This window comes from Fusarium redolens, assembly GCF_020744475.1.
Source record: "Fusarium redolens strain MPI-CAGE-AT-0023 chromosome Unknown BKA55scaffold_22, whole genome shotgun sequence".
NCBI lineage: Eukaryota > Fungi > Ascomycota > Sordariomycetes > Hypocreales > Nectriaceae > Fusarium > Fusarium redolens.
The window spans coordinates 395,515-409,146 of record NW_025763685.1 but is presented as its reverse complement, the minus strand read 5'-3'; the positions used below and the strand labels follow the sequence as shown (position 1 = coordinate 409,146).

Below are 13,632 nucleotides of genomic sequence, written 5' to 3'. Positions count from 1 at the left end.
CGGCGAAGCATCATCGTGAGCTTCTACTCCACTCATCTCAATCGGGGTATAGTACGGCTCCTCCCGCGGCCGCCGGAGGGTCGGAATAGCTTATAACTTGTCCTCCGTACCAAGATTCTTGTCTAGCCGCTTATCGATACGATTGACTTCATGCCAGGAGCCTCAGTGTAACAGCAGACAATGCTCGTGCCCATCGTAGGATTCACTAATAATAATTAGACGTTCCAATTGATGTAATATCCATGTGATTGTTTTCTTCGGATCATGATATAAACCTCGTCTCTGAGCTCGAGTAAATACCTTGTTCACTCAACTTCTCATCATTCTCTTACAATGAAGTCCACTACCGCCATCGTGGCCCTCGCCGCCGCCGTTCACGCTTCACCTCTCACCAAAAGACAGGACAACAAGGTCCCGGATGTCTGGGAGAACAAAGATACCCTTTGTAAAGGCTGGGTTCTCAGTACCCCAGAGGAAGCCGACAGACTCTGGATGGAATCTAAAGCCGGCGATGAACTCGATTTCTTCCTCCGTGGGCAATGGGGTACGTTCTATCTCCATCACGAAGTGCAATAACTGACCAGCAGAACACCAAAACAACTGGCTCATCAACCTCGAGGATCGAATTTTTGGCGGTACAGATGGAAAGTCTGGCGCCGCGGGGTGCAGTGTTCTCGACAACGATTGCAGTCCCATGAATAACATTGAATGCACTCAACAGTACGATACCTACGGCAAAGACGACGACATCCTTAGCAAGAACTCGTACTGGATATTCCAGGCCGCCAAGGGCATGCACTCCAAGCTGAAGGCGCTCAAGGCAAAGATCACTGAGAAGACCATCATCAGCGGTCTCAGGATCGGTCAGATGGTGACCGATTTTGGTGGTAATGAGGATGACACTGGTGATATGGTCAAGTGGTTGGCTTCTGCTAGTGCAATTGGCGGTGCTCTCAGTGGACTCTCTGCAAACGTACGTAAAACCCCTGCACTTAGACGTCTAGAGCTAATCCCAACAGCCTGGTTTCGCTGTCGGCTTTAACCTTCTTGGCGGAATCTTCTCCAGCTTTGGTAACCTCAAGCAAGAGGAGATAGATCAAGGTAGCATCTAAGCTGGCTTGGCCGATCTCTTCGAGGCAGCCGTTGACCTACTCGACGAAACCATGCGCGCTGTCATGGGCGGCGGTACCGAAGGCCAGTACAAGGCACTCAGCACGCCCAACCCCGATCCTTACAAACTCCCAGTCGCAAACTTCTTCAACGGCGGTTGGTTTCTGCTTAACGATAACTCCGAGGCTGTACAGCTCGCGCTCAACTCTGTCTACGGCAACATCCAGCCCAAGGTCGCCAACAACGTCATGAAGGCTGCGCAGTTTTACCTCGTTGCTGATAAGCGACGCATAAGCCGAGAGGACTGCGGCTATGCTACTGGTCGGCAGTGGATGGCTCTTCGGGGGGATGAAGAGTACTGCTTCTACATCATGGGTCATGATCCTAAACCCAACCGTGTTGGAGATTGGGCTGAGGTTTCTGGTGAGGTTTATGACAAGATGGTTAGTTATGGAGTTGGGAACAGAGAGGTTTACTATCGCGCTATTTTGGACTGTGCTCTTAGTCCTAATGACAATGTTGACTTGGGTAGTTTGGTTGGAGGCACGATCCCTACTTGCTACTTTAATCTTCCTGCTGTCTATGTTGACAGGGATCAAGAGGTTGGGTGCGGTGATCCTTTCAGTACTGTTGAGTGCGACTACATCAGTGCCACCGACATCAAGTAGGAGAGATGGCATCACTGGACAGTTACTATTCAACTTGTATATATTTATTGCTTGTATCAAGTCTAAGCATTAGCCTCTAATTAAATATCCTATGTGTATAATATGCGCCCTTGATCCATGTGAACAAGCTGCTAGAAAGTAAATTGTATTGCCAGGCATCCATCCTAAGCCCTCTTAACACCACTTCCCTTTGGTACCCGGAACAGCCAGTAGATTCCCAAAGCACCAGCAATATTGACAAAGATGTACACCCAAAGAATTCCAAAGTGCCACCATCGATCATCATAATCGATGTTGAACCGATGCAAGAACTCCTCCGTTGTAGCAAGCGAGCAATACTTGCAAACATCAGTCGATGATCTATCAAGAAGATAGCCACCAGTTGCCTTGATGAAAGGGCCCAAGTAGTCGTCGCAGGTCATGTTACCGGGGACAGCCATCTGGAGAACCTCGTTGTCGGCGCACTTGACGTTGGAGCCCCAGACACAAGTCGACATGATACCGCCGACGATGTATGTCGCTGGCGAGACGCGGTACATGAAGGTCCAGAACTTGGGGATGTCCTTGTAAGTAACACCAACACTGTAACAGTTAGTATATGCATGATAGATCGAAGGGAGCATGGCTTACCCGCAGAATGCAATGGAAAGCATCCACACCAAACTCGAGATGACACCGGCCTCCTCAGCAGTAGCGATGCATACAATAGCTGCATGAGAAAAGGTGCTGGTGAAGAGCATGAACATCCAGAGATACAAGAAGACAAGGAAGCCTCGGATAGCTTGATCATCAGATGTAGTGTTGCGGACGAAGCCGACCGGGTAGTACCAGCAGAAATAGATGAGGACGGCCATGAAGGTGTTCCAAGCTGCTTCGACGATGATATTGGACAGGATGTATGCTGGGAATTATTAGAGAGGACTTTGAGGTGGGAATGAGGAGGACTTACTGTTCCAACGGTAGATCTTGGATGGACGTTCGCGGACTTCGTATAGGTCGCGCTGGGGTAGGAACATAGGCATGATCTGATCGTTCAAACTTTGGAAGAGAACCATGTACATGAAGATGGCGTAAAGCTGGTTCTGCAAGCCTTGAATGGTATTCTTGGCTTCGAATGTAAATCCAATGTAAAGAGACTACACCTGTTAGTCAACGTCCACGTCATAACACAAGACAACATACCGCTAAGACAATCAGAGCGACCTTGGACCAGATATACGTAGGCGATCTCCAGAAATGCTTCCAAGTCCTGATCAAAACCTCACGGAACTGCGTCGAGAACGAAGCCACAAACTCCTTATGCTGCGACGCATCACCGTTCTCCAAAGCATTCGCCTCTGATCCTCGTGTAGCTGGAAGAGAGTTGAGTCGTTGAAGCTCCTTCTTGACCTCTTGGAACTCAGGTGAATTCCTCCAGATCTGATGCCAGTCGATCTTCTCGGCTTCTTCGTCGTTGGAAGGCTTGATGATGTCGAGCATGTACTCTGCGGGGTTCGCGTCTTGGGGAAAGGGAGGAGCGCCGTTTCGTTCGAAGTAGTTGAGAAGAGTCTGAGATTGCTCGCCGAGGTCTGTAGTTGTTAGTAAGATGTCAATCGGGGTGATGAGGAACTTACCTCCAAAGTAAACCGTCCTTCCACCGGGTGCAAGCAACAACAAGCGATCAAACCTCTGGAACAACATCGCAGAAGGCTGATGGATCGTACACAAAACCGCCTGTCCACTAGCCGTGAGCTTCTCAATAAGATCACAAATCGCCCAACTAGTCTGCGAATCCAATCCACTAGTCGGCTCATCCAAAAACACCAGCAACTGCGGTCTAGCAGCCAACTCGACACCAATCGTCAATCGCTTCCTCTGCTCAACGTTCAACCCCTCACCGGGGGTTCCGATAACAGCATCTGAATACTCCTGCATATCCAGCATCTCGATGACGTGCTCCACATAGGCGAGTTTCTCAGATCGAGATATCTCGGCGGATTGGCGGAGGAGGGCGCTGAATTCGAGGGCTTCGCGAACGGTCATTGTTGTGAGGTGGAGGTCTTGTTGCTGGACGTAGCCAACGCGATGTTGGAAGGAGGAGTCGGTTGAGAGGCCGTCGATGTGGGTGTTTCCGGATACGACGCCCATTGTTACGCGGGTTGCTAGCACGTCGAGAAGGGTTGTTTTGCCAGCGCCGGATACGCCCTGATAGAGTCAGTTGGGTTGCACAGAAGCAGTGGGTGGGGGGGGCATACCATTAAAGCTGTTGATTTACCAGGCTTGACCCATCCATCAACGTGATCCAATAATCGACGGTCCTTACCCTTGATCTGGATATCGTAGCAGAGATCTTCCCAGTGAAACACAGAAGCGCCAGCAGTAAGTCCGCTGGAAGGGTTGTTGTTGGTCTTCTCAGCGACTACAGGTCGATCAGTCGCTTGAGTCTCGATATCGCCGTGATCCTTCTCAAAGTTGGGAGGCATGCGACCCTTGCGGAAGACCAGAACCTCTCCCTTGTTCCTGGGAGGCTTCGCATGTTCAGCTGCAATGATGTACAAGATGAGGAAGCCAAAGAGAAAACCGAGAAGGATACCAATGTTGCTGTTACAAGTCAGTATAGGTCATGTAAAGGAGAGGTGTTGCATACCGCCATTTGTTAGAGTTGTAGTAGTCGAAGGACATGTTGATATACCTATCGCCATCCACCATAGACGATCCAGGCTGGGCGCCAACAACAGAGCAAATTCGAGCATTGGCGGGAAGGCCATCATAGCCCGGGCCCCGGGGAACCATACCCGCGCAGGGAAACTGTCGATTATGGAACTCACTCGCCATCAATGCCTCAAAGGCATAAGCCAAAGGATTGATATAGTTCATCCATCTCGACCATCCAAGCATGTAGTCTGTCGGCATAGTAAAGCCCGTATAAATCATAAGTCCAAGACTTAGAATCGATACGGGGATCATGGCTTGATGGGTCGTGCGGGTGATGCATGCGAGGGTGCGGTAGATACATGACATGACTAGTGTTGTAAGGTAGGATGTAAGACAGAAGAAGAAGAAGTGACCGGCGTCGCGGCGGAGATGAGCCATGAAGTAGATGAGCACGTTGAAGACGATCATGTTGACTGTTTTGTAGGGGAGATCGATGATGTAACTTGCAATGGCTTGGGCGGACTGATGGTAGAAGGCATAACGGTTATGCTTCTCAACGACAGGCCGTTCGGCATACACAGTGAGGACCTAAGCTGTCAGTAAAGCTTCTCATAATGGAAGGACGAACATACCTCGAGCTGACTCGCAAAAGCATTAAACAACAACGCAAAAAAGATCAATCCACCACGATAGTAAAAACTCGAACTATCATTCTTCAAATTAAAGAACATCGTCCCCAACACAATCGCCATGATAAGGTTAAAAATCAACGAAGCAATAGTAAATCCCGGATCAGCCAGTAATCGCCTCCAACCCCTCCAAAGGGTAAGTTTGATCTGCGCAAGGTACGAGATCGTATATGGGGACTTGGATCGCTGGTTCTTGGACTGTTCCGCGCGACGGGAGGATTTATACTCTGCGAGACGCTGCGAGGGAGGATGGTTCTGCTCGTAGGCGGAGATTTCTTGCAGCAGGGTTTTGCGCTGGGGGCTGGATTGCCAGCGCTCGGCGAATTCCTGGGGGGTTCTGGGCGCGGTGGACTCGAAGCCTGGTTTCACGCGGCGTTCCTTGGGGCTCGTCATCGAGGTGAGGAAGTCGGGTGTTGTTTGGCGATGGGGGCCTGGGATGTCAGCTTGGGATGCAGAATGTGGTGGAGGAGGACTTACACTTGAAGCCCAGGTTCTCAAAGTACTGCTTCGCTTCGTTGATGCGGCCAAAGAAGATCTGATGGCCCTCATACAGAACCGTCACACGATCAAACAACTGCCCTTGTTAGTCGTGGTCGTGTGTGTCAACGGGGAACTTACATCGTACGCAGTCTGCGGAGCCTGATAAATAGCCACCGCAGCAGCAACACCAACCAAATCAGCCTGCCGTCTCAAATTCCTACAAAAGTTAATCGCATTCCCACTGTCCAACCCTCGCGTGGTATTATCCCAGCACTGCAACTTGGCTCCTGTAAGTGCAGCCTCAGCAATACTAACACGCTTCCTCTCACCACCGCTTACACCGCGCACAAAGTCACTGCCGACACGAGTGTCCACGGTGTGGCTGATGCCAAAGATGGCCATCATGACATCGCGCATCATGGTGTCGGCTTGAGAACGAGTTACGCCGCCGGGGACGTGGCGTGGTGAGTGCGCGGATGAAGCGAAGGAGAGGGTCTCGCCGACGGTGAGATGAGCGAGATGGCAGTCGATTTCGGCGTTATAGAGAACGTCGCCTCGAAAGGAGCGGCGTATGCTCTTCTCGTCGATACCTAAACCTGTTAAGAAAGTCTTTAACAAGAAAGAAATAACATACCTCGAAAGTTCATGTAGGAGTCAGGTCCAACTTCAAGACCAGCTGTCTCACCAGCAATAGTCTTCAAAAGTGTCGAACATCCTGATCCAGGCGGTCCAAGAACAAGCAGTAACTCTCCCTCATCAACAACGCCCTCAAAGTTCCTCAAAATATCAACCCGTCTCTTCTTCCCGCCGCCAACCAAGCCAACAAGATACTTGACAGCATCAATAGGATAATCAACAATCGTCTTCTGATGTTCCGCACCAGTACCCCACCCGTAAACATTCAAGTTCTTGAACGCAACGCCCAGACTGCGAGGTGGCGCTGCTCCAGCATCGGACTCGACTAACCTCACAAAGGCTTTCACCCAAGCTCTTGGATCAAAGGTTGGTGAGTTGGGGTCGAGCTTTGTGCCGGGCTGGGGTGAGAAGGCGTGGAGTTCGTTGCCGGCTGTTGTAGAGACGCGGGAGAGCTGACGGGCTAGATTGCTGATTTGTTCGGTGATGTTTGCTTGAGGTTCTTCTGTTGTGGTATCGGCTGTTGATTCTGACTGTTGGTCGTCGTGGTTGCTGTGAGTGGACATTGTCCTTGAGATTTTGGTTGTCATTTCGATGAATTGTTTGAGTAAGATTGACTCAATTGAGACAGGGAGGTCTATTTAAGCTAGAATCATAGCATGGAGTGCGGAGTTTCAGTTATGCTTATGTATATGAATCAAGATCCAAGAGCCGCAGATGAATAACATGGAATTAGACCGATTGAGTCAATGTACAGTCTTTCCAGAACATGACGGACAAACGGAATCCGGGACAAGATCAAAACTTTTTGCGAATAACACCCTCTCTGCCCCGGGTCCCCGCGGACAATCACCCCATGAAATTCCACGTCTTGGCCTTTTCTATCAAATCGACCCGGCCCGACGGACACGGCGATTGTCATTGGTGAAGAAGTGGATTTCTTACCCACTGTACAAGGAACCCGCGGGTGTCCGAGCAGGACTGACATTCTCGCTTGTGAAGAGAACCCCTGATTCGGAATAGCTTCTCGGAACGCGAGTTTTGCGGTTTTGCGGCTCTGATGGGGTGAATGCGATGTGATGGATGGGTGAATCTGACGCAATTGAGGAGTTATTCTCTAATGGAATTGCTTGTTTCACTTTTCATCTTGTCGCGCGCTGCATCACAATGTAACCGTAGTCTTATTCTCTGTCGCTCTCGCTGTCCGCGGTTGACGTGACGCGACGCGACAGCGAAGAACGAGTGCGACCTGTGACATGCACTCATGCAGGTTTGATTAAGCTATCGAATTGTTGAATTGTTATGTTGGTCAGTTATTCTCACTTTCTTGAGATGCCAAGAGTCTAGGCTGATAAGATGTCAGCCACGTTACATGTTATTGGCTGAATTATTCTGACATAACCGGTCCATCATACGGTTTTTGTTAGTCTTACTGTGTACGCAATGCAGAGAAGAAGAGTCGGGATAATCGGGCTAATTTTCCGCCTTGAGGCTGGTTGATCGGAGAGATAGATCTGCCGTCTTTGGGTCATGGTTGCGATCGCTTTTGGAGCTTGCTATTGGTCCATGGGAGAGACGCGTTACCCTACACATCGCGATATGACTGATTAATGGCAAAACAGGCAGAAACAGGAACTACGCAGAGAGGGAAAGAAGTACAGATAATAATTGAGAGTATGGGTAGTTCTACTGAGTCGCGTCGCCAAGATCTGTTGGCAAACCACGCGTTTCCGTTGGCTAAGACAGTTCGTCAACTTCTGGGTTCGCAAAAATGCAGTGAAGCTTGAGAAAAATTGAGATCACAGTCCGATGGGCCACAGCAACAAATACGCAACTTACAATCATTAAGGGACCAGTGCAACTCAATTACAAGGCCAGATATTAACATGATTAACTGCACAAAAGACAGGCACGTCACCAAGCATCTCACACAGAGTCAGTTGAAGGTATCTGGACAAGACATGTCAAGCCCGTGATTGGGCCAGATTGCACAGTCAGCGGCAGAGTGATCCCCCTTGCTGACTTATCCACCTGGCCAATTAGCTTATGACTCCATTGGGCAAACAAAAAACTAATCATTCCGTTGAAAGCAGAAAAAGGTCCTCAGCGATCATTTGCACAGGCTCTAAATATTATTTTGGATTTTCCCCTCTGTTTTGCTATACAAATACGCCAAGTTGTAGATATTGTAAACCTCGGCAAAGTAAAGGCGCAAAGTCATTGTAGTTTGGGCTGGAATATTTATTAATCCGCTTTCTTACAATCAACCAGAACAGCTGCCCCCAGTGCCTCTTGAGACAAGTAGAATGTAACACTTTGCCCGAATCGTCAAGCAGGCAATCAAAGAACGCGTTACGGTAACGCAGCTAATTCTGCAATGCTACGCAGCCACGCTGTTGCATCACGATACATCATCTTATCGAGATAAGGCACAAGATCTCAGATCCACTCTTGAAGTAGCCGAACCGAGGTAGACCCACTTGTTCCCGAGCTTAATCATTGTTATTTGAAGACATGAGCATCTCCCAACATCAACATATCAACTCCATTCACTCTCCTTACATCTCTCATACCAAATTAATAATATGGCACCAACACTAGCAGAACAAGTGGCAGTAGACCAAGTCTCACCCGGCGAGTATGTCTCCCGCCTCAACCCCATCAGAATGGGCAACGCCATGCCCATAGCCTACGGCGGGTGTACAGCTAGCATCGCCGTCAACGCAGCATGTCACACAGCGCCACCCTCAATGTCACTGTACTCTGTCCTCGGCCACTTCCACGGCCCAGCATCAACCGATAAAAAACTCCACTGCAGTGTAACCAGCATTCGAGATACACGGTCTTTCGCTACACGAAGAGTTCAAGTCAAGCAACAGCAACCTAACGGGAAGTTCCGTGTTTGTATGGAGGTTCTCGCGGATTTTCATGTTATTGAACCGTCGGGTTGGGAATACTCTGAAGCGACGTGCTCAAAGTGGCCGAGGGCGGAAGATTGTCCGAATTTGGAGGAGTTGGTGAAGGGGTTGTTGGAGAAGGGCAGTATTACTGAGAAGCAGGGCAAGGAATTTGCGACATCTTTCGCAGCGAATGCAGATTTCTTTGAGACGCGATATTGCGTCGACGGCGTATCTTCCCAAAACCTCTCAGGCGCAGCAAGAAACACCATAACAACCCAAGACGACCGACCCATCACGGAAAAAGTATCCGCCGAATGGCAGCGCGCCCTCGGCGATCTCGAAACACCAATCGCCAACATGAGCGCCCTAGCCTTTCTCATGGACGGTGGCCTTTCATTCTTGCCATTGAGTCATAACCATATGTGGTTTGACGACACGGCTGCTTGTTCGACGCTGGACTTTGCGTTGAGGATTTTTGTGCCGGAGGTTAAGATGGGGGAGTGGCATGTTAGAGAGAGAAAGACGAGTAGAGGAGGGGGGAATAGAACGTATTCGGAGGGGAAGCTGTGGGATAGACATGGGAATTTAATTGCGAGCAATACGCAGCAGTCTATTATGAGACTTAGAGAGGGCGTTGTTGTGCCTAAGCTGTAGTGTTTGTTTGACTAGACTAGTGTACAAGAAGATATTAATAGAGTAATGTGTATTTTTTCCTAGATCCAGTCCTCCCTCAATTGCGAGTTTCTGTTTAATCGGTACCGTCACTGACGAATGGCTGTCGCCAATTACGTCTCCTGGCAGCTGCGTTCTGGATGTCTATCTCACGGTCGCGCGTTACCTCGGTCGCGGTCTGTGACGGTCCTTGAGCTGGCGTCATCCATCTCAAACCACCATTCCCTGCGACATCCGCAGTCGTGTTTGCGGTATAGTCAGGAGATAGATAGCCATACAGCTCCAATGGAGCAGAATTCTCAAACGCAGCCTGGTTATTCATGCGTGCGAATGGAGCTGACGTGCCAGGTCCATTTGCGCCTCGAGATGCAGACGGAGGATGATTCTGATTCCCAGGAGTCATTACGGCTTCTGGGGCACGGGGACCAGGCTGTGAGGTTTCGTCGATAGGAACAGTTTGCTGCTCTCGCGAGGGGGTACTCTTCCAGCATGATGCTAGAAGATCATCGTATATCTGTCTACTGGGTCTGGGAGGTGCACTAGAGGAGGAATTGTTGGGATTCTCGACCGCAGGGGTGTTTGGTACCGCAGTATTAAGCATGCCGTTGTTGGCACCAAGACCCGAACCCGAGTCTGGAATCGTCGGCGTACGACTGGTGCCATTCCACTGATGACCCGCGTCGTCTGAGCCTATCAAATTGGCTTGTATTTGCGTCGCAGCAACATCCGAAGTCTGTGTCGGAGCTTCTTCGTTCGTTTTCTCAATCTTGACCCGTGGCTCCTCCAATGTCCAGTCGGCGTCTTGGGGCATCATACCCGGTCCTTCTTCAGTGTCGCTGTCGTCGTCCGGGATCTCGATCGCTAAACGCATGGATGATCCTAACGGTGGCTGCTCGACTTCAGTGTTCTGCTGCTGATCCGAGACATTACCCGGAGCCGAGTCGGTAGCTTGATGTTCTGTCAGGCACAAGATTAGCCGTAACTCATGCGCGCCTTCACTCTTTAGCTTAACCTACCTGTAGCTACCGATTCTTCATCGCCATTCCTCAACCGATCCCGCTCCTCCATGCAGAGGATAAACTCATCAACCTTATCCTTATGAGGAATCCCCTTATCCTTGGGATCATAGGGATGAAACTCGTTGACCGGAACCCACCCGACAGCACACTCCCATGGAAAAACAGGTGCATCGATGTACATCACTGGATACTTCCGCCTATGGTGGTACTTGCCACCAGCTCTGTAGAGCTCAGTCCACTCAACCTTATCCGTGGCAGGATCGTAGTCGTAGCACGTAGGGATATCCTTCTTCAAAAGGCCCGTGTTATCCTTGAGATTCATGTCCCAGCCAAACGGGCGGAAACTACCCCACGGTAACACAAGGATAGCGTAGAATCGCTTCGTCTTCTTCCAAAAGGTAGTATACACCTCACCGGGCTGTGGATCAATTCCAGTGAGGAATTGAGTACTTCTTGTCTGAGGTCCCTCGTTGTTGGAGTGCGCTGACCCGGCTGAGACACTGCTGAGAGGTCTGCCATAATGCGCATAAGTAGGTCTCTGCGCGGCCTCATTATTCAACTTGGCCAGATCTTCATCACAATTCACCACTCTTGTTCCGAGCAGACGAACTGTGTCGTCGTACTTGGCGTTCAAGGAGCCATGTGCTTCAGCAGTCAAGTGTCTGCGAGCGCCATGGATAGGGTTATTGCTCATGAAGTGCAGGTTGTGCTCCTTGCACTCAAGAATATACCAGAAGCCCTTATGTTTGGTGATGATGTATTTTTTTTCGGCGTTGCCGTCCTGGTATACGTCGTCGAAGTCGATCGATCGGTCGCCGGTAAGAGGTCCTCGTGGTTGAGGTGCATTCGACCGGGATCGCTTTGCAGGGCGGGAGGTGTTTCCTTGAGGGGGGCTCGCAGGTCTTTTTTGTTGGGCTTTCGAGGACCGTTGAGCTTCGTCTGGAGATCGGTCGGCCGTGCGTGTTCCTTGATCTCTTGAGCTTTCTGCAGTAGGAAAGATGGGAGCGGTCTCATTCGTAGCGTTCTGCGTTGTAGGATTCGGTGGATGTAGTGATTGCAAGACAGGACTTGCGTTTGGGGTAACATACGAGTTAGTCGTCACTTCAACTGACGAGCCAGGGACAGCATCCGGCTGGGCAGGATTGTTCAAAGGCAGCTGAGCATGCTCTCGCCACTTCGTGCACAATTCGTCACCCAGCTGAGGACCGAATGTATCCAGCAACCTAAGAACAAGAGCCTCCTGCTGATTCAAGAATAACTGCTGATACTTGCGCTCTTCATCTTCCTTGTGCACTTCACGCTCTGCCTTGAGTCCTTTCAGGCGGTTTATGCAGGATAGGACATGATCCAGATTAGTTTCGAACCTGGCTTGATCCTCCTGTTGGCGCGCGACCGCTGTAGCGTATTGCGCTTGCGCTTCCTTATACTTCTCTTGGAATTCTTCTTCTGGTGACTTTGTCGGATGCAGAAGAGGCGTCCATTGCTGGAGGAGTGTCTGTATTGCAGGGACGCGCGATGAATGGAGGTTCTGAAGACTCCCCATGGTTGGGGCTGTTTTGGGCTTGGTCCACCGTTATAGGGCGAACTAGCTAGCGTCTCAGCAGTATCAACTATCAATACGCCACACTATAAATGAGTTGAAGAAAAGCGATACGGTCAAAGCATCAGCAATCGCCAGAAGAGATGGACAAGCAAAGGACCACCCAAAGAGACATGGACATTAGAGGAAAAATAAATGAAGAACAAAAAAAAGAAAAGGAAAAGGAAAAGGAAAAGGAGGCCCCTCGAGCACGTCTTTGTTTTTTCTATAATTGACAGCCTGACTTCTCTCTCAACGTCCAATCAAAATACTGGTAGACGGGGATGTTTCCCGCTGGCCCTACAACCAACAGACCAACCAATTATCAGCATGATGGGAATCCCTGCAGCATCAGCAGGTTTTGTAACGGTGGCTTGCATGAGAATAGTTTAGACTTGTTGCCTCTTTTCGAAACGGTTGCCTTGTTGTCTCATAATACTGTTGCGGACCGTTAAGCGGTGAGATGATTGCAGGCTATCAGCTATAGTCAACGCCACCTAAATAAAGTGAATCTGATTAAAGATGGCGCTCTCACTGCGACAAATGTCATCGTAATAAAACAAGGCAAAAATACCAGCTCGTCCTTACTTTTCGTAAATTTAATGGGGCTGTTTAGATGAAGCTGGGAACAAACGACTTCTTGCCGATACCACGATAGTACATCCACGTAATGATGCGGAAATGAATTTCGCACTATGCAACAAGATCCCATGGCCTTCATCGTTTGTCCACGGGTAGGAGCATAGCATCAGGGCTAGAAAACGGAAAGACACAGAGAAAAACCTGATTCTTGGAAAACTTTTGCTCAAAAGCAACATGTGATGTATCAACAAGCTTGGCGATATGTTTACCTCCGTCGCTGAACTCAGAGGACAGCCAGTGTAAATCGGGGATACTGGTAAACGCCAAGAAACTCCCGTGTCCACTCAGAAGGGTGATAAAAAGAAACACCTAGGATTATGCAGCTGCCACGATAGCATGCAGTGGTGAGGATACCGCACCAGGACGGCCTCTTGGTTTGCGCGTGGGTAGAGTCATGATAACATGGCTAGAATACGAAAAACTTCGAAGAGCACTTGCGCTAGAATGATACGTGGTTCATTACCAGATCTTGGCACTGTATCGAGAGGAAGACCGGTTAGGGCACTCCATAGAGTGCAAGCCGACGGATATGGGTCAAGGTTTAGAGGGGAGGCAACGCCCATTTACCTTGTGAACTTGGTCCTCGTTTTGTTATCCGGCGTAATT

At 49.7% G+C, this 13,632-nt stretch overlaps 4 protein-coding genes across 4 annotated transcripts; 2 read left to right on the top strand and 2 right to left on the bottom strand.

The window, feature by feature from the left end:
* Positions 1-333: 333 nt before the first annotated feature.
* On the top strand, positions 334-1,778 carry BKA55DRAFT_715380 (uncharacterized protein; the record flags this gene model as incomplete). The annotated part of the gene is made up of 4 exons (XM_046200884.1): positions 334-544; positions 588-973; positions 1,020-1,071; positions 1,114-1,778. The coding sequence occupies 4 exons, from the start codon at positions 334-336 to the stop codon at positions 1,776-1,778; spliced, it is 1,314 nt and encodes a 437-aa protein (XP_046043179.1).
* A 164-nt stretch (positions 1,779-1,942) lies between these two features.
* On the bottom strand, positions 1,943-6,804 carry BKA55DRAFT_525820 (ABC-2 type transporter-domain-containing protein; the record flags this gene model as incomplete). The annotated part of the gene is made up of 11 exons (XM_046188784.1): positions 1,943-2,360; positions 2,409-2,679; positions 2,728-2,914; positions 2,961-3,346; positions 3,392-3,962; positions 4,013-4,358; positions 4,405-5,000; positions 5,045-5,544; positions 5,579-5,675; positions 5,720-6,171; positions 6,216-6,804. The coding sequence occupies 11 exons, from the start codon at positions 6,802-6,804 to the stop codon at positions 1,943-1,945; spliced, it is 4,413 nt and encodes a 1,470-aa protein (XP_046043178.1).
* A 1,878-nt stretch (positions 6,805-8,682) lies between these two features.
* On the top strand, positions 8,683-9,816 carry BKA55DRAFT_583023 (thioesterase-like superfamily-domain-containing protein). The gene has a single exon (XM_046194166.1). It carries the CDS (start codon positions 8,800-8,802, stop codon positions 9,766-9,768), a length of 969 nt encoding a protein of 322 aa, XP_046043177.1. The 5' UTR covers positions 8,683-8,799; the 3' UTR covers positions 9,769-9,816.
* Positions 9,817-12,546, bottom strand: BKA55DRAFT_625722 (uncharacterized protein). The gene is made up of 2 exons (XM_046196838.1): positions 10,803-12,546; positions 9,817-10,743 (listed from the first exon to the last, which is right to left on the bottom strand). Exons 1-2 carry the CDS (start codon positions 12,346-12,348, stop codon positions 9,863-9,865), a joined length of 2,427 nt encoding a protein of 808 aa, XP_046043176.1. The 5' UTR covers positions 12,349-12,546; the 3' UTR covers positions 9,817-9,862.
* Positions 12,547-13,632: the final 1,086 nt, after the last annotated feature.